General features: G+C 46.5%; 1 protein-coding gene across 1 annotated transcript in view; it reads left to right on the top strand.

Moving 5' to 3' along the window:
* LOC111143960 (leucine rich repeats and immunoglobulin like domains 1) overlaps positions 1-20,555 on the top strand; it is a 109,590-nt gene that overhangs the window by 25,668 nt on the left and 63,367 nt on the right. The window contains exons 2-3 of the mRNA XM_022497996.1: positions 11,378-11,449; positions 19,465-19,539. Of these exons, the coding sequence (XP_022353704.1) occupies positions 11,378-11,449; positions 19,465-19,539 (147 nt within the window). The remainder of the gene's footprint in view (positions 1-11,377; positions 11,450-19,464; positions 19,540-20,555) is intronic.

The raw sequence follows: 20,555 nt of genomic DNA, 5'->3' as shown, positions 1-20,555 counted from the left end.
AATGGCTCTTACCTCTCGCTAGCACACAGAGAGGCTGTGGAGCATCTGAAGGCACATGTGGTGCCCCTGAGGTTTCTCCAGCCTGTAGCTGTTGCTGCAAAGGGGAGTCCCTTAACCATCGATTATCGATTATCGGTAGGGCTTTCATCACCGTTGGTCGTGATTCACTTTAAAAACAGACTTCCTTCCTGCAGGTGCCAGTATTCCTTACATGACTGAAGTAGAGTTTAGCAAGTGGCCTTTATCGCTAAGACCCACCTTTTAAGACACACCTTTGGGAGTCCAGGACCGGGAACTGCAGAGGCTGGAGTGGAGGGGGGAGGTGTGGGGAGACCTCGCTGTGTTACGGTGCCCTGGGCCCTGCTGAGTGTAGACGGACCATGTGGATGAGGTGAGGCATCTTTTTAGAGGCCTTGGTGAAGGAGTCAAAAAAAAAAAAGCAGCAGCAGAAATGAAAAGTACGATGGTTCTGTCATTTCCACAGCCAGTTTCCCATTTGACATAGTAAAATTTTAGTGTGTTCAAAGATGGAAGTCACAGGCATCATCTGATTCTCTGTGCTTGTAAATTTCAGTGAAAAGGAAGTGCCATGTTTTAAGAGCAGAAAGCAGTCAGTGTGGGACCGTGCACGCTGCCGGACTAGGTGGTTGGTGCACCTTGACCTTGGGTTTCTCAGCTGTTCAGCCACGGGGACTGGAGAAGTACTCACGGCCCCAGGAAGACTATGTAGACGGGCTTTTAAGTTTACACATTTCATGGCATCTTAGTATCGTAGAGAGAAAAAAAAAAAAATTGCCTTTTGGCTTCAGCCAGGCACTTCATGACACACATAAACTTGAAAAAGCCCAACGGAAAAATTGACAGAATGAGATCCCAAGTCGATAAGCTAGCTAATAAAGTCAGCGACTTAACTGTTAGTCAGGCGGCTGACCTTTTAAAACTGCGTTTTCTTTTAAATACTTAGTGAGAGACACTCTTGTGCCTCCCTGTAATACAACAGGATGTATCCTTGAAAAGTTGTGGGTAAATTCAGTTTTTTGACTTTGGCTGACTTAATACCAGGGATCTGTTCTCTGTGTCTGAGAGATCTTCATTTTTAAGTTTGAGGTAGCCAGAAAAGGAAGGGAAGGTAAACCCAGAAGATAATATTTGAATATTTTGAAATCCAGAAGACGATGTTGAAAACCTAGAAGAGAATATTATATTGATAATATTTGAAGGAACCTTGGACTTAATCACTCTGTAATGTAGGGTATTGTGGTTAAGTGCAGGTACACCTAGAATTTTCATTTGCCTTATCAATTTTGGGTGCATGGGCTTCAGAGAGGCACAAAGATGTCAGAGACATTAGTGAGGAGTGGGTGTGATTTCAGTTGGAAAAATGAAAGATGTACGTATGTTCCAGTGGAAGCTGATCGAGGACTCCAGCGCACACCCTTGGGAAGTTCTGGCTTCCCAGAAGGATTTTCCTTATGAGCAGCTCTAGCCTGGGAAGGTAGTTACACCCACTTATGTCATTTGTCCCTTAAATTTTGTGTGTGTGAGTGTGTGCGGGTGGGGGAGGAAAGAGATGCTGATAACACTAAGGTAAGCTGTTGTTTGTACGGATGTATTTGCTTAAAAAAGAAAGCTTTCATTTCCTTCTTTCTCCCTTTTAAGGGAGACAGTTAGGCAATTTACTATATATTGCTGTTTTGTAACCCAAAAGTATATTTGCCTAAAATCACCCTTCTAAATACGGTTGACCTTCAGCAGTGGAGGAGGCGGTTAAGGTTGCTGACCCCCTGCATGGTCGAAAATCTGTGTCTAATTTTGGACTCCCTGAAAAACTTAGCTACTAATCGCTTACTGTTGGCCAGAACCCCTACCAAGGACATAAGCAGTCGCTTAAGGCATATTTTGTGTGTTATGTGTATTATATACCATGTTCTTACAAGAAAGTAAGCTAGAGAAAAGAAAATGTTAAGAAAATCAGAACGAAGGGAAACCACATGGACAGCACTGCTCTGTAAGCAGACCCACACAGTTCAAATCCATGTTGTTCAAGGGTCAACTGTACTTTTAGCAACCGCAAACCCCGATCGTTACATGTCCAGAGGGTAGTTACTACGAAGTTTTTTCTTTCTTTCTTTCTTTTTTTTAAATCTCTGGGCATAAGTTTCTCTAACAAGAGGTTTGTGTACTGTCCGAATTTTCGTTGACTGGTCTCATGTTAGAAAACCTACCAGATGCCTTGACCCTTTTCCTGCTTTTTGGGAAACTCCTAGACAAGAGGGTTTGAGGAGGGTGTGTAATGACTCTGAGGGAGGGAAGGAGAGGTTTCTGTTGGTTTGTTTTGTATATTTGAACGTGTCTTCCGTGCTCGGGAAGTAGTATGTTACTGGAGTATTGGAGGTTTCAGTTCTGAAGAATCCAGAGTCCGTGGTATAGAATTCCCTTATCCCTTTATCCCAGTGAAATCCTCAGCTGTACCATCTGGCAGAAAGACAGGCTTGGAATTTGACCACCCTGTTCTTGTGACCAGGAGTACTTTTGTGTGGCTTACGTGTTTTTTATGTGTTAAAACGTTTACTTTCCTCTCTGCGAGCCCCTCAGTGAGGGCACGACGTGTGTGAAACCCATCGGGGTTAAGTGGAGAATCATTTCAGTGTGCTAGGAGGGGACATTGATCACAGTGTCACGTAGAGTTGGTGGTTGTGCCAATGTTTACATAATTTTGTCGCGTGATGCATTGACTCAAAAGAGACAGTTATGGGCTGTTGCTTGCTAGTTGACATTTCTGTACGTGACACCAAAGTGAATGAATTATAAGGCTGCGTCATGGTATTAACACGCACTCTTAATCTGCAGTCATGGTTCTATGAGAAGCTCAGCCTCCTGCAGATGTTGGTGGGGGCCGAGGGTCCAGGTGAGATGTTAGGATAGGAAAACAGTGATCTGTGACCAGAGGAGGACTTCACAGAGCACTTGGTGAGGCAAGGATTCCGAAAGTATCCACCAGATTAATGTGCCCCTCACTTCCTGTGCCTCATGCCCGACCTGTTTGTAACTACTGGGGAGGCAGAAGTCTCCGTTTCCTGCCTTCGTGGAGCGTGGTTTTGTAGGAGAACCCCCTCCATCCTTTCACTGAAGGAACTCCAGCCCCTACATGTGACACCAGAGGTGAGCACGCCTTCTCGCTGCACTTCTGTTTCCTCTCGGTCATGATGGATGAGCCTCCTGCTCCCACCGGAGCGCCTGCTGCCTGGGGGCAGGAGGGCCACGTTGGACAAGAGATTGATGAAGCAGGGCGGGCCTGCCTGGGAGGCAGCAACCACCCTCTGTTCCCAGCCGGCTGGGCTGCTGTGCTGGATGATGCCTGGCAAGGGGGAACCCATCCTGTTGTGGGTGTGATGAGTTTGGAAAGTCTTCTAGAGCTTGAGGACTCTCTGAAAGGGCGACTTTGTGATCCCTTTTCAGAGATTGGATCAAGCAGAGAGTAGGTGACCAGAGTAGGTGACCAGACTCCTCACCCCTCCCTTCCCCTCCCCATTTCCAAGTCTCTGCAAAGTCACTTCTGTAATAGCAAAACCAAATGGTGGCTGTAGGCCCCTCTCCCCTGCTGGGGTGGTCATGGGTGGTGCTCCCTGTAGGACAGGTTTGTGGGAGGGTCAGCCTGTGGCTGGCAGCTCTTTCCTGCTCAGATTCCCTTTGTGAAATACCCACCAACTGCAGAGCTGGTGAAGCCAGGGTGCCTCCTTTCAATTAATTAATCTTTAGGGGTTAATGATGCATGTACCATATTTACGGAGAGAGTGTTATGGGATATTTATGGACTTCCCTCTGGGACCACCCCCACAACCAGGCATGAGAGCACACCCAGGTGCTTTGTCTCTTCAGCCAAACTAAGATTTGGGTAGGAAAAACAGGTTTTCGAGTCTTCCGCGTTAAGGGATGTTAGAGAAAGCAGATGCTGATTACTGTCCGTGGAGGTGGGGCTGTTGGTTCTTTTGGTCAGAACTTTAAATAGATGAACAAGGAGCTGTTCTCTCCCTCTGGAAATCAACTTTGAATGGCCCCATAGATTAACTGTCAGGAGGGACCTGGCACTGGGATTTGTTTAGGTTTATGTAACCCTTAACTTAACTGGCCAGTGGGTTGTGATCTGATAACACAGACGACTCTTCTTGACTTTGCCCTAAAACTGTTCACGTCTTGCCCTTTTCCTTTCTACGAGGTCTTCACTTCTTAGTTTTTTGTTTGTCTAGTTTCATAATTTTCACACCTTATTTTACTTTTCTGGCTTTATTTTCTGGCATTCTTCCTTAAAAACCATGCTCCTTTTCTCTTCTTTAGGGTGCACTAAGGTCTTTCTTTCTGATTAACCTTTTTCATCACAGCTAATCTTCCCCGCTCTGCATGCCGTCTGGATGCAGTGGTGTCCATGCAACGATGACAAATACAGGGGGCCAGGCAGAGAGTGCATGTGAGTAGGGAGGTCCTGGTAGAGATAATAGGAGCAGTGAGGTTCATGGTCAACTGCGGTCCTTGCCAAGTAAGTGTAGCTGGTGGCTGGAATCAGGAATGCTGGCCCAACGGTTGTTCCCAAGAGGAGCTGCAACTTTTATTTTTTTGGTGAAAACTTTTTCTCCAGACACTCTTCAGTCTCACAAACAAATAAATTTCCCTACAGTTCAGCCTTGGCCCAAGAACCACCAACGTACAGTGTACCTCCTGGTCTATCATTCGGAATATGCTTGCCGTTATCAGAGCCTTTGACTATAATTCTTTGGTTCAGAGTCTTTTCTGACCAGTAGGGTACAGACTAGATCTGTAAGGTCACAGACTAGATGTTACCCTCATTTGTATTAGAATTTATCACAGCGCAGTATACGTTGTAGACAGTAAATATTTGAACTTGACATCTGTCTGTTACCAAAGGACAAAGACTTAGAACTGTATTGAAATTATCCGTGGGGTGGGGGTACGTGTGCGAGCCATTAAGATAGGGAGGCACATACGAGACCTCTGGGATTCTGGAAGCAGGCAGGGGTAACTTCTGTCAGATAATGTGTTAAGCATTAGAGTTCAGAGGCGCATGCTGATTTCTATAGCCAATTTTAAGGAGTAAATGCAGGCACTTACTGTGAGGTCCTTGTATGGCTGGAGCACATTATCTCTTCTTTTTTGAGTTGCCTGGTGTGCACAGAGATTTATCAATGTAACACTTTAAAAAATGGAAGTAACTGTGATTCATTCCTTACTTTCTTAAATCTGACCGAGTTACAAAATGAGCTGTATGTAGTGAGTTGATAGCTGAGTGACTTTACCTTTAACAGTTTGCAGAATGTGTTTCTTTTTCTAAGCCTCAGTTTAGGGACTATGGGGCTTCTTAACTTTCTGAGGAAAGATGGCAGCAAGTACAAAACCATCTCCCGAGTGGGAATTCGTGGGTGAGGATGCCAGAGGCATGATTCCCATTTAAGAAGCAGTTTTATTATTCTCCATCTATGACTTCAATGCATATTATCAGCCTTTCAGTCATGGCTTTTGGTCAAGGAGGGGAAAGCATCACAACAGAAAAAAAGATAAGAGCATTCAGTATTGTAGATTTAAAAAGAAATACCTTATTCTCATAAAACCTGTAATGTGGGTCTAGGGAGCCTAACGTGGTGATTTTATTGGAACTCGATGTGCACCACACGTAACTTCTCAGAAGGTAAGAATGCAGCAGAAATGGCCTTAAAAGATTAAGGGATTAAATAACTTTAACAAGTTGTATGTTCTTCATTCATACCCCTTGAACTTTGAAAGGACCAGTCACTTTTTCCCGGGGAGTCCTAAGCAGGTGAGTCCTTTTTCAGTGGGTGGCAAGCACAGTTTTTGAGGTCAGAAGAGAGGACGCCTGGGACCCCAGTTTTCCAAGAAATAAGGGGTTTCCAGGCTAGTCCTGGGTGCTCCAGTAGTGCTCACAAGATGGGTCATTGGATGGCTTCGCACTTCTCTTCCTGGCTGTATTACTCAGTTTAGCAAATATCAAAGGCTTAAAATACACAAAGTACTGTGACGTTCAGGGGTCCAGACGGAGTTGAGTAATGGGAAACAGGTTGGCCTGGAAACCAAACTGAGTAAAAAAACCTCCCTCCCCAGGGGAAGCTTGTCATGGAGTTAGGACCCCTTCCTTCCACTGTGAATTAGGATTCCTAGTCATGTTGAAGTTTCACGGCTCTCCTGAGCAGGAGGTTTTGTCTGTGTCGGTCAGTGGTCTGTGAGCAAGGCTTGCATTTGAAGAGGAAGTACTCATTACGTCGGTCTAACGATGCTGGGGTTACTTCCTCACCACAGCTTACTCAATAGCAAACGGAACTTTTTATCCCTCAGCTTCCAAGGAGTCAATGAATTATTGTTTGCCAGCTTTGAATAGTGTTTGCCAAGTTTGTAATATGTGGTTCTGGTTGTAATCCAGGAAGATGCTGGTCTGATTATGTAAATACTGATTAAGCCTATAGAGTTACTCTCAGAGGGCATTTTTTATGGAGTATCTTCCTAGTGCATTGAATTTTCAAATGCCCTCTCCTCTGTTGGGATGGTTAAGAATTTTGTGCAGCTAAAGGATGTATATTAAGGTCAGGGTCCATCTCCCACCACATTTTTAACAAAGCTCTTGAATTATCAGGAAATTCGGTTTTATGTTTGAGATCCAAGTTTCTTCCATAAGTGCCAGTTCACTCAAAATATGTATTAATTCCTGAACAATTTCAGTACAGGACAGTTTAGTAGAAATTTCAGCCATGATGGCAAAGTCCTCTGTCTGCATTGGGCCTTACCATAGCCATGAGCTTCCCGTGTCGGTTGCAAGCTTGGAATAGAACTAGCATGACCAAGGAACTGAATTCTTAATTTTGTGTAATCTTTTTTTTTTTTAAGATTTTATTATTTATTTGACAGACAGAGATCACAAGGAGGCAGAGAGGCAGAGAGGCAGGCAGAGAGAGAGGGGGAAGCAGGCTCCCTGCTGAGCAGAGAGCCCGAAGCGGGGCTCAATCCCAGGACCCTGAGATCATGACCTGAGCTGAAGGCAGAGGCTTTAACCCACTGAGCCACCCAGGTGCCCCAATTTTGTGTAATCTTAATTACTTTCAGTGTGACGGTGAGTAGCCACACGGCCAGCCACGGGCTACCGGGTTGGATGGCGCGGGTTTCCGTAACGGTGGTGACTGCTCGGTTGTTCACGGACTTAGCTCTTCCAATGCAGTGGGGCCAGGATTGGGGGTCTTTGTCAGGAAAAACACTCAGCAAGCAGATTGTTGTCGCACACTATTGAACAGTTTACTTCTCAGACACAGATAAAACTGGGATAAAACTTGAGCCATTCTCCGCAGAGGTCCCTCCTGTGTGTTCTCCAAATGGTGGGCTGGACAGTCATCTTTCAGCGGATTAGCTGAAAGAATGTCTACGGCTGGGCCCGATTGTTCCAAGCTCTGCGCACCCTTTGTACGAGGAACAGGGAAAATTTGTGTTATGACAATGGCTGACAAAATGTTTAGTGAAAGCTGCAATTGGCGGTAACTGAATTCCCGGAGGTTTCTGTCCAGCCCTCTCTGCTACTGAAAGGTGCAGAAATGCTTCTGACAGCATCTGTCCTGTTGACAGATGAATTGTTTTGACAGGAGAATCTGAAACCTTCAGCCGAAGACATTCAGATGTCGGGCCTGGGAAGGGGCGATCGTGTTTGGAGAAATACGTGAGATGCTTTAAATTTATGTGCGTGTCAGCTGCCACCTGAAAGAGAGACCTCGTGAAAGGGTTTTTTTTTGGTGGTTTTTTTTTTTTAAACTAATTAACCCTTCGATTGTTCTTCTGATCCAGCATGAGAATTCACAACCCTCCCTGCACAATTCTTGGACTGAACAGACATGTTCCCTTAACTGCTGAGAAATGAGTGGTATCCATAAGCATAGCAGTCAAAGAGTTAAAAAAAAAAAGTAAGAATTATGCTGAGGTATCCTATCATGATGTTGGGGACCTGTCAGTCACGTCTCAATAAAAAATTGTGCTGGGAGAAAAAAAAAAAAAACCAGTGCTGATGATAGCGTTCTTGATCATCGCGGAAAGGTGGAAATAACTCATAGGTCCATTAGCTGTTGCGTGGATAAACAAAATACGGGGTATGTGTGTGCAGGCACACAAGATGGAATGTTATTCGGCCCTAAAAAGGAAGGAAATTTTGACACAGTCTAGAACACGAACGGACCTTGAGGACATGTTGCTGAGTGAAGTAAGCCAGACGGAAAAGGACAGATACATGAGGTCTGCAGAAGAGCCCGATTCACAGAGACAGAAAGCAGAATGGAGGCTGCGGGGGGTTGAGGGGAGGACGGGCCGTCCGTGTTGACGGGCTACGGAGTCTCGGCCGGAGGTGACAAAGTTGGGGAGCTGGATGGTCGCAATGGTTGCACACCAGTGTGACCCCACTTCATGTCACCGAGCTGCACACTTCAGCGTGGTGAAGATGGCAACTTCTTACGTTTCGTATAAACCACACCAGAGAAACGTGCGGCGAGTTCGTCTCGCTGGGATGAGCAAACCAGAAAACGTCTCTGAGGATTTCGTTTCAGATTATATTTGTCAAGGAGACGGCAGTAAATATTTCCCCCATTTCCTGACACAGCAGTTGAAGGTCAGCGGCTTGTCGCAGGTTTCAGGACTGGTCGCTGCTCAGACCTCACAGCTGGGCATCTCTGTGGCCAAAAGTCAAAGCTGTTGCAGGGGACCTGAGCTCTGGCCTGTGTCCTCTGTCCATAATTGCTGATAGGCCGCTCTGGGAGAATGACCCTTCAGACCAGTCTCTGACACTCATCTGTTGATAAGATGGCTTTTCTAGTTCATTCGATGTCAAAAAGTGGCCCGCTCCAGGCAGGCTCAGGGAGGGTGTTGATTTCCACGTACAGGTGTCTTCATCTTGGTTGCTGTTTGCTGGAATCTCAGCGTGAGGACCTCGTACTGTCCGGCTTCCGCATAAGACTAGCTTGCAGAACACCCTTTTCCAAGGAGCAGAAATTATACAACATTTTTGAAATTTAAGTAAATTTTGTCTGCTCTTTACAAGAACGATGGACCAAAGGGGTGTCACAATTTAAAAATGGTTTTATTCTAATACCACTCCTGGAGTGGGGAATAAGGGGAGTAATTTCGTTCCAGAGACTGCTCCCATCCCTGGCTACATCTATAAGCCAGAAACAAGACTTGCATTTTGAACTTAATGCCTGAAGAGTTGGTGGCCCAGAACGCGAGGTTAAAAACTAGTGGTCCTCAGTCTGATGTGGCCTGTTTGACCCATCCAGATTTACTTTATTTTTGTTTGTTTGTTTGCTTTGTTTTTTAAGAATTGAAAGGATTTCACCTAAGAATTCAGAGTTTGAGCTTCTCTTCCAAATGAAGACTGGTCTTCATTGGCCTAGTTTCTAGAGACAGGAGCAAATTCCCCCTTTTGATGGGCCAGCAGGTGCTTCTGTGTCGGCCTCTCTGCATGCCTGGCAGGGTGACCGTCCACACTGCCTGCTTTTGCCCTCCAGGGCTCTTGCCTTTGTGACCTCTGAGTCTTCCCTGGATGTCTCCTCCAGTTCAGTAGCTCTCATAACCAATGATGATGCAAACCTTGGAGATATTGTAAACTCACGTTATCTCTAGACCCAGAAACGGTATTTCCCGCCCTCTTGTTTATGGTACCCCTCTCAAAATAGAAGAAAATTTCATTCTGTCCAGTCTTTTTTCTGATGTGGGAGAATTCTCTCCGTTTGTGGATTTTCTTTTTCAAGTCTAACCTGTTGATTTCTGTGTACCCGATCGTAAATACCCCCAGGCACAGACAAGCTCGCACTTGACTTCAGTATGTGGTTTAAAAAATTACCACCTTCAATTTTTATAGTAACATAATCTCTGGACAAATTGCTTTTAATTCAGGCTGTGCCCTGAACACAGATGTACCATTAATTTCAAGTGCAGTCTGACTTTTATTTAGATGAATGTCTTGAGTCGACAGTGAAATGGCTATCAGCTGTAGGTTAGTATTGATTGGAATGTCTCTGGAGGAAGTTTAAAAGCTAGTTGCCACTTACGTGCTGCCTAAATGATAGACTTGAAACTCATGATTCGTAGTTCCGTTACTTGGCATTAATGCCAAGGGGATTAATAGTTGAGATGAATAGTGCTGACCTCTTCGGCATACGTGGGACTGGGTGTGTTTTGGTGGCAGGGAGCAAGGCACAGTGTGCATCAAGGTCCCATTTGGACCACGTCTCTGGATTTCTGTTTCTGAAAGATCAAACTGGTCTAGCCTGAGGGTTGATCTGAGATGCTTGGCTGACTGAACACAGGTCAGCTTGCTTGCTCCTTGTCTAAGGGTCTAGCTTGGGGATGAGAGGAGAGAGAGGTCATTCTGAATGATCTCAGCAGGTGCCATCTTCTTGAGAAGGTTGTTTGCATGGGAGGCTTTCACTGCCTTTGGTTAAGACCAGCCATGAGTTCCCCATAATCGCAGCTCCTGTCTTGTGTGACCGTCACTCTCAGTATTTATTCATTGATGGGTGCGTCATGTTCATGGATAACCTTATGATTAGGGTCTCATAAGGTCTCAACTTTCTAAGCAGTTCCTTCAACTTGGAGTGTGCATCTTAGCGATTGTCATCATCAGATCTTCCTCAGACCAGGGTTTCTCAAGCCCTGAATATTAGCATTGTCACTCAGGGCGGGTGATTGTTGTGAAGGGCTGTCCTGTGCCATTGTGGGATGTTGAGCCACATCTCTGACCTACACACACTAGATGTGTGTAGCAACCCTACGCCCCACCCCACCTTTCTTCTGCAGTTGTAACAACTAAAAATGTCTCTAGATATTGCCAACGCCATCCCCGGTTGAGAACCACTGATTTGTAGACAGTAAAGGGTTGGCTCCTGACCCCTCCTTTTCTGTACTACTGAGCAATATTTGATGTTTTACTAAAATACTGATTTTTAAAATGCTATTCAGAATAGCCTGGGATCTGATTCGGTGCAAAATGTTTGGATCAGCACACTCTAATGTAGATAGAGGACTGACTTACCTTTAGAAGTCGCTAAGTGGTGAAGTTACATTGACTGAAATCCATTTGGGTTTCGCTACTTTCAGTGATTTGAGATTTTCACAGTGACTTGTTTGTGGATGTATGTGGGGAGGAGCTCTGTCTGTAAATCTCAGTGTTACTAAGGTTACTTCAAATAACATATGGGATAATAGGGGCAGTTACGAGGGAGAGGGCCTGGTCTGGGGGGCGGAGTAGAAAGTTCTGGATTTGGGGTTTAATGTTTCATATTGATTTAATTAATTAATTACTAATTGTTTTTTGCTCTTCCTTTACCAGAAACCTGAGCTATAATAAACTTTCTGAGATTGACCCTGCTGGTTTTGAGGACTTGCCGAATCTACAGGAAGTGTGAGTGCTTTCTCCTAAACTTCCATTTGGGGGTGGGGGACTAAGAGCTCCTGGGGAAGCCCTCTCACCCAGCCTGGATCAGCAGTCTAAGCTTGCCAGCTTTCTGTGCTCCTTCCCTGTAGCCCCTCCCTTCTCATGGGCACACTAGAATCCCAGAGAAATAACGGGGACATGCGGGGGCGGATAGGAGGATCCCCTCCCTTGTGGAAACCTTGTGGACCCTCTGTGTTGGCACACCCGCCTGCTTCTGCCTCCGCCGTTGCTGGGGAGGTAGTCCCCTGAGCCCAAGCATATGCGCCAGCCCACTACCTCCACTTCCCCAGGAAACACTGGTGCAGGAAAATGGAAGACAGGGCTGGCTTGTCCCCTCCCATCAGCACTCTCAGCCAGTCCCCTGCCTTGTGCAGGGTCCTGTAAATCAGGCCTCCCTCTTTCCTTCTTTTTGGCTGTGAAGAACTCTGCCTTTTTTTTTTTTTTTTTAAAGATTTTATTTATTTATTTATTTGACAGAGAGCGAGAGAGACAGAGATCACAAGTAGGCAGAGAGGCAGGCAGAGAGAGGGGGAAGCTTGGGCCTTGATCCCAGGACCCTGAGGTCATGACCTGAGCCAAAGGCAGAGGCTTAACCCACTGAGCCACCCAGGCACCCCAAGAACTCTGCTTTTAACATAGAAGTTGGGGTTATCAGGATTTTAGTTCACAGGGACTTTAAAGAAACTCTCTGTAAGTCGTACATAACCACAGCAGGAAATTAAGAGAGTCTAGAAATAAGTAAAGACTAATTCAAATCACCAGACGCAATAACCATTATGAATGCTTTGTGAAAATAGATACTTCTACACATAGAATTTGGGGATCAAACTGTATATACATCTTACAGTTTTCTATCAGTTTTTGTACTTAACATTCACATTTTTGAATACTTTGTCATGGAAGTTAAAAAAAATTTTTAGATGTCCCACTTAAATTTTTATTTTGTGTATTTATTTATTTTTATTTATTTATTTGAGAGAGACAGAGAGAGAGAGAGCGCATGGTGGGGGAGGGTCAGAGGGGAAGAAGCAGGCTCCCCTCTGAGCAGGGAGCCGGATGTGGGGCTTGATCTGGGACTCCAGGGTCATGACCTCAGCCTAAGGCAGTCACTTAACCAAGTGAGCCACCCAGGCACCACTTAAATTTTTATGTAAAACCTACTACACATGGATAGTCTATAAATTATTCACCCTGTTGTGCTTCTAATTTCAGTGATTTTTATTAGATACTATTAGGTCCTTATATGTAACTGATAGAAGTCCTTGTTTATTATTCTTTGATTTCATTGTTGGATGATTTATCTAAACAAAACTTAATTTTATCCCTTGGTGCAATTGGCAAAATACCAGCATCTCCTAGCCCCATCTCCAGATTCTCCAAATTGAGGTTATGATTTCCATGTGTCTTTAAAAAAGGTTTAAACTTCCAAAGTTAAAAGAACTTCATAGTTGGAAGGAGCCCTTGGGAATATTCTGTCCAGGACCCTACTCAACAGCCAGTGGAGGGAGCAAGAAAGCGGGAGGTGGGTCACTGTGCAAATTTGACCTAATAAAATAGACCCTTCTGGCTCCACCTTGAATTTTCTCCCTCTTCGGAACTCCTGCTGCATTTGTGAGCCAGATGAGGCCCCTGCCCGCATCCTGAGCTCCTTGTTTTGTGTATGACGACTGCTCTCCTTCTTCTTCTGATATTGCACTTGTGAAGGTTGACCTTAGCTAGCCATTGTCCTTAGCACAGCTGTCCTCCTTAGTGTCGCTGCCACCTTCTCCAGACAGGCGCGGGAACCAAGGCATGGAGGCATGGCCGGGATTGCATGCTAGCAAATGGTCGAATAGGCCTACCCCCCTCCCCGCCCCGCCAAGTCTACTCTTGTGCCACGCTTTCTGTGCCAACACTCCCTTCCTAGTGTGGGAGGCCTGAAGACAGAGATTGCATCTTTGGATACAGTGTGGTGTAGTGGAAAACACACAGATTTTGGTAGTAGATAGACCTGGATTTGAGTTGTGGTTTTGTTCTTTGCCGGTCTGTGTCGTTGGGCAAGTAACTTAGTGCCTCAGTGCTGCTTTTCCCTGTCTGCAACGTGGATGTACGAACACCTGACCAGTGGTCCTAGAATTATTAAATTGGAGGTGATGTCCACAGCTTTGAACATGGTGAGGCTACTGGGTATTATTTCCTTCTGCAACATTTGGAAGCACATAGCCCCCCAGGCTGGGCTTTATTTATTAAGAAACAAATTCTTGAGGGCCTCTTAGCGCCATGACCGCTCACAGTCCCTGGTGTCAGACTAGGATGGTCAAGATGAGTTCCCTGGAGCCCAGAGCAATGGAACTTCTCACTGGTGCAGATCTGGGTCTTTCCTGGAGGGAATTCTGATCCATAGTGGAGGCAGATGGTAAAGAGGAGTAAGGGGTGGGGAGGTGGGAAAGGATATTGAAGAACAGAAAAAAAAAACCAAGTCATAGTTGACATACAGTTGCTTCTAAATTAAGCGGGTTCGAGGCCTTCCCGGGAGCTGTCAGCTCTCTTAAACCCAGCACAGCCCTCCCTGTGAGTCTGCAAACCTCGGTGAGAGGAGAACCACAGGCTGGCAAAGCAGCAGGCCGTGGTTTAGCAGTGGTTTTATTTTGGAGGTCTGGAACCACAGTCCATTGTGGCCCATTGGCGAGAGAAAGCAAGGCTGTTGGAGGCCCCTGGAGGCCGTGAGGACGCTTGAGCAGCTGCTGCCCAGCCGCACGGTCTGCGCCGCCCACAGCTCTGAGGAAAGCCCACCAGGGAGGGCCTCCAGCCAGGGGTCCTGGATGGCCAGGCTCCACTATTAATAAGAGGGGCTATTTATACCGTCCTCTTTAAGAGCTGCATGCAGGTCACGTGCTTGCTGCCTGGCCTGAGAATGCTCACTGTGGGCGCTGCTGTGTGCTGTCCAGGGCCGTTGACCTAAAATGTTCCTCATGGCGGCCAGGAAGCCCGAGTGTGCCCTGCCTGTGGGTATTTATGGCTCACTCTCTGGTGTCTCAGGACCATGCTCCCTCCAGCCTGTGTGTGCGTGTGTGTGTTTTTGTTTTGTTTTGTTTTGTTTTTTTTAAGGGAGGGCTGGAGGAACTAGGGGTATCTTTTTGAGGCACTGCTCTTTGGCTGCGAATTACCACCACCTGTTAAGCATTTACTCTATTTCTGGCTTGCTCCTAAGCCGCTAGGTTTAATTATTTCAGCCGGGTCCTGCCACAACCCTATGAAGTTGATCCTGATGTTGTTTACATTTTTTTTTTTCCAGAGGAAACTAAGGCACAGTAAGGTTAAGTGACCCACTGTGGGCCCTTCAGTTACTAAAGGGTCGGATTGGGGTTGAATGAACTCAGAGCTATCCTGTGTGCAGATCCGAGCTATAAACGTCCCCTCCTAATAACCCCTGTTCCGCGACTCTCTCACAGTGCCTCAGTTTCTTCTTTTAAGGTGGAGGGAACTTCAGTGCCTTCCTCAAAGGGTTGGCATGTGACCCAGTGAGATGGCGTGTGTCAGCATTCAGCTGAGGGCCTCTTGCACAAACTCCATCCTTAGTATTCTTGTTTGCAGTTGCTCACTTAATGTAACTATCCCCTCCATCCCTGTCCTGAACCAAGCACATCTGGCCTTCTGGTACAGAAACGATGTAGCATTATGTATCATTATCAGTATGCCTTAGTCTTAAGGAGCTAAAAGCCTTTATAATAGTTACTGATAATGTGACTCTGACTCCAAAAAGGCTCCTACCTGCTATGGATGACTTTGTCCCTTGGAAAAAGCAAAGCTAACTGAAGTTTCAACTTTCTGCTCCACTGTGTTATGAAGGGCAGCTCTCTCCTTGCCTGTGGCAACACCCAAAATGCCTCCCCATGGCGGATTGGCTAAATAAGTGATAGTTCATTCATGCCTGCAGAGGAAGTACTCTGCAGCTGGTCAGAAGAATGGGGGGAGATCTACAAGATGTATTACTGAGGGAAGCTGCGCTCTAGAACAGTCTGTATAATTCACAAGCATCTGTGTAAAAGAGAAACATGAATGCATCTCTCGGAGCTGGCAGCCCACGCTTCCTCTTGGAGGCAGACCAGGGGACTGAAGTGCAAGGAAGCTGCAGGTTTCATTGTATATTCCTGCTTATTCTCTTTTGAAACAGTTTGAAAATTTTACTGTGCACTTAGATCAGCTATTCAATAAATAATATGGCAACTAAACAAACAAAAAGGCCAAAAAGCCCCGCCACCCAAAATCACTCCTTGGGTTTGTTTTCATTGTCTGTGGGAGCCTCACTTGATTGAGATACTAATGAAACTACTCTGAAACGCCCTTCCTAACATTTTGCAAGAACTTCCTTTCGGCAAGCTGACGAACGGGGCATTTCAGAGAGTCTAGAAGGCCCAGGCTCACCTTACGATGGGTGAGCTGGAAAAGGCCCGCCTCTCGGTTCTGCCCTGCGGTCAGGCAGTCCTTGGAGCCCCATTTTCCTTATTTACACCTCTTCCAGCTCCAGGGTTAGGCCATGATTCATGGTCTGATGCACCTGAGGGAGGCACTTCTTGGTCGCGAATCATCAGGAAAAGTCAGTTCAAGAAGCAAGACATTTTAGAAGGGCTTTTAGGACCTCGGATGGGAGCAAATGTGGGGGGGAGTGTGAAAGGTAGAAGACTGCACATGCCTTGATATTCAGAAAGTTTCATCAAACCTTGTCCTAAATCCCTAGTTTCCTGATTCGTGGAGACTGCGCTCAGCTTTCCCTCCGAGCTCTGGCCATGCTATTTTTGACCAGTCTCTATTTTGGGCTGGCAAGTTGGTCGTGTCTCAGAGTGAGTGTGGTCTCCACTGCCTTGTGAGGATACCGTTCTCGCATCTACGGGGACAGGGCACACAGAGAATGCCAGGAGTGGCGGCGCCAACCGATTTACATTTAACTAGCGGTGCTTTTTATGTAGAAATGATCGAGAGGTGGGTGGGCCACGCAGCTCTCCTTTTTGGACGCCGCCTGTCCTCTGTGTAGATCGAGCTGCCCTGCTGGGGTCAGAGCCTGTGATCTCTGCCCGTGTCTGCGGACTGCCAGTCTAGATAGGAAATGCCCCGTTTATCTGTAGCACTGCGACACCTGTGTGCTCCTCTTCCAGCAGTTTGGGCAGCATTTGACATCTTACTGTGCCACCCCTTTTCCTTGTTCATTGATTTCTGTGAAATCCGGGGGAGCAGTTTGTTGTATGTGTGGTGGGGCCGGCCTGAGACTGAGGTCATTCAGAAGTTCCCCTGCAGAGAAGTCTGAGCTGCCGGTTTCAGGTTTAGCATCAAGTCGGATCCTAAGCAGCCCGAGGTATAGCCACCATGTTCCCTGAGGGTTTAGGAGCCTTCAGCTTGCTGGCCTTGCCCCTCGTGGCTCGCCTTCTTGGGTTCTGCTCTTGCCTGTGCCGCTCTCTAGTTGTGTGGCCTTAGTCATGTGATTGCAACTGAAAGTTGACCTAGAGCCCTTAGCTGCAGGGTAGGGACCAGCACGAGGACTTGGTACCTGAGTCTGAGTGGCAATGATGCAGTTGCATCATGCATGTGGAGATGCTGCTATAATTATCAAGAGATAGAGGGTAGTGAGTGGTTAAGAAGGTAGACTTCCGCTACACTCCCCGGGCCACTGCCACTTACTATAGCGACCGTCAAATTAGTCCACACCTCAGTGTTTCCATTTCCTCCTTGGTACAATGGGAATGTCCGTGGGACGTCTTACCCTGTAGGGGTCTAAAGATGAGTTAATGCGCTGGAAAGCTCTTAGAACCATGCCGGGCACCTAGCAGCCCCTCCATCGGTTAGCTGCTGCCAGCATTATTACTAGCACCATCATCGTGTTCTAGAACAGATCTCTAGGCACTGAAGACTTCCTACACAAGCTGCCTTATAGGCAGCTGGCCCTGACGTTAGTTTTCCTTGCTCTGCAAAGATCTGAGGGTCTCCTCGAGTACTAAGTGCGTTGATGGTACCGTGAAAGTGTATTAGCGGAGATTAAAGCTGCTGGAAAGTGTTCATCATCCCCACACCAAGATGGGAAATGGATCACTGCAGGGTTGGAGGAGCAAAGAGGGGAAGCAGAAACAGGCTGATTCCGGGGGCCGTCAGATAAGAGACTGTTAAAGTAATTAATTGTCTACTTCAGCACACAGACAAGGGCCCTTTAAGTGAAGAAGGGATTTGCCACATGATACGGATCTGCTTTCTCTCTGCCAGATGCTTCAGTCATGAAGCTATTGAAACAGACGTTCTGTGTCCCACGGCCCAGTAATTGCTAAGCCTCATCTCTAACTGGCTTTGGCACTGAAGAAAGCAAATGGGATAATTCAAGGCCTTTCCCCCCTTTTTTTTTCCTCCTCCTGTTCACGTCTATAGAAGATGGCAGACAACCAGATTATTCTATTCAAGCCAATACTAGCTGTATACTTGTATGAATGCAGCTGTCACTTCAGCGTCCTTGTCTTTAAACAGTAACAAGATGGTCCATGTAAGGACACAGTCTCTTAAGGAAAAAAAAAAAAAAGAGAGAGAGAGAAAAAGAGTAAGATAATCTAGTGTTACTCCTTTGATTCTGCATCTCAGATACAGTTTCTTTCCAGCTTGTCACCCAGCTGAAAGCTGGATCCCTGTGCTCTGGCTTTCTTAAGGATTTTTGGGCTCACTTTGCAAGTCTGATTTTGGATTCTCTCCCCAGAATTGGAAATACATGTCCATGTAAGGAGGCTGGATTGCAGAGCCTCTGGGGCAGACCCAGCAAACTGTGTTTTGGTTTGCGGGCTTTCCCTTTCATGAAGATTTAGACGGCTGGGGCGGGAGAGGGGCTTGGAGAGCATGTCCGGTCTGGGGAGGGTTTTCAAAATGTCTTTGTGCAAAAGTGTGTGTCTGTATGTACGCATGCCTGGAAAACGTGCCTGGAGGCTTCATCCAAGTTCAGGGAAGCTGGAATCCCAAGAAGATGGGACTGCGCAAGTGCAGCTTCCTTGTTACTTGTTGGATGGCTGAGGCACTGGAATAACGGGCCCACATATCCCAAGCTCCTGGGAACTCTGAGCATGGGGGAGGCTCTGGCCCTGGGTACGAGGGCACTGTCCTTTGGTGATGGCAGAGCTGTGATTTGTAGAACCCCGTGTCTCAGATGTGGAAGAGCAACCAGGAAGGGATGGTCTTTCTCCCCAAATCCTTTTTCTGACTCTTCCAGCCCACCAGGAACATCCTCGTCGATAGTTTCGGGGTGCTTTTGTTCTGCACCACGTACCTCGACCTTTCGTTACTGCTCCCTGTTTGTGAGTGTTGAATTCAGAGCTAGGTGCGAATCTGGAAGACAGGTAGCACCCCCCGAGAGTGTGTTTCTAAACCATAGTTGTGGCAGATGGTTCCTTTTTGTGAGCTCATGTGACTTAACTATCTTTAACAGGTCTCTTTTAAAATTCTTTATCTTTTGGGTCACCTTGGTGGCTCGGTTGGTTAAGCGTCTATCTTCAGCTCAGGTCTTGATCCCTGGGTCCTGGGATTGATCCATACATCGGGCTCCCTGCTTGGTGGGGAGTCTGCTTCTCCCTCTGCTTCTGCCCCTCTCCTTGTTCATGCTCTCTCTCTCTGTCAAATAAATAAAATCTTAAAATAAAATTCTTTATCTTTTAGTGAACATTGCAGTATCATCTTCCCATGGCCAACTCAGCAGTGTTTTTTTGTTTTTTGTTTTTAAGATTTTATTTATTTATTTTATAGACAGAGATCACAAGTAGAGCGGCAGAAAGAAAGAGAGAGGGGGAAGCAGGCTCCCCCCTGAGCAGAGAGCCAGATGCGGGGCTCGATCCCAGGACCCTGGGATCATGACCTGAGCCGAAGGCAGAGGCCTTAACCCACTGAGCCACCCAGGCGCCCCTCAGCAGTGTTTTTTGATTTACTTTATATATGTGAAATTTTTCAAACGGCTGACTTAAGTGAGAAATGTCTTCTTGTTGTTACAGGTACCTCAATAACAATGAGCTGACAGCCGTGCCGTCCCTGGGTGCTGCTTCATCTCACATCATCTCTCTCTTCCTGTAAGTGGTGCCCCTCGGGGAACCCTGGGCTGGGTCTTGAGGCCATGGTATTGTCTTGCTGATGTTTGGTGGCAGGCAAACTTGTGTCCTTGTGCTGGCTGGTGCAGAACAGCCTTTCTCCACAGAGCCCCAATGCTCACGACAAGTACCTTGCTTGATGTTATGTTAAAACCTGGAAGACTCCCCTCACCTCACCTGATTTGGGGGGGAAATTGGTCTTAATTGATACATAGACTTACTAAGTATCTTGGTCCTACTGGGTAAATTGCAACTTGGAGTGAATGAACTGGAGTTAAAGGAAGCCATGCGAATTGTAAGACAGCAAGCTCACGTTTGTGGCACTGGACCTCATCATGTGACCCAGTTCACTTTTACAGCTTAAAAAAAAAATACCCCAGGCCTCTGAAATCAAGCTAAAAGTAAGGAATCTGTTGATGTGATCAAGTGTTCAACAGCACGCTGGAAATGACAAAGGCTATAAAGGGACTTAAATGGAAAAGGAAGGGAGGATGAAAGTAAGACGTGTTCTCCTTGGAACTGCTAAGAGCTTTTGCTCAGGAGTGATGCCCACTTCAGCCCTCAGTGGGGGGCGGGGCGCTCACTTGTTTGAAACCAGCACAGAGGTCTTTCTGGATGAACCCGCTGTGGGTCCCAACAGTTTTCTCAACCACATTTCTGTGGACAGCCTCAGCAGAACACCTTTCTCTTCACACTAAATTTCCTTTTTTCCACACCAGCCCTATTTTTATTTGATTTTGATTCTGCTGGTGTTAGAGCTCGTTTGCTCCCCTGCACGTATCTTTTCTCGACACTGACGCTTGGCAGGCAGAGCAGAGGGACCTGGTGGGAAGACGTCATCCATGTGATGGCTCTTGTAGCTTGCAGGTGTCGGATTTTTGCTGGCAACAGGCCCTGTGCTGGGGAAGTGCTCCGTCCTTATGAGTTGGGGTGTCGAGCTTAACCCTTTTCAAGGCATTGCAGGATTGAAATAGCAAAGGGTTAGTTAGAATGATGGC

This window comes from Enhydra lutris, unplaced genomic scaffold (genome assembly GCF_002288905.1).
Source record: "Enhydra lutris kenyoni isolate GAN:26980312 unplaced genomic scaffold, ASM228890v2 scaffoldscaffold10, whole genome shotgun sequence".
NCBI classification, from domain to species: domain Eukaryota; kingdom Metazoa; phylum Chordata; class Mammalia; order Carnivora; family Mustelidae; genus Enhydra; species Enhydra lutris.
The sequence above is the reverse complement of the archived record's forward strand: the minus strand, read 5'-3'. Positions and strand labels throughout refer to the sequence as shown.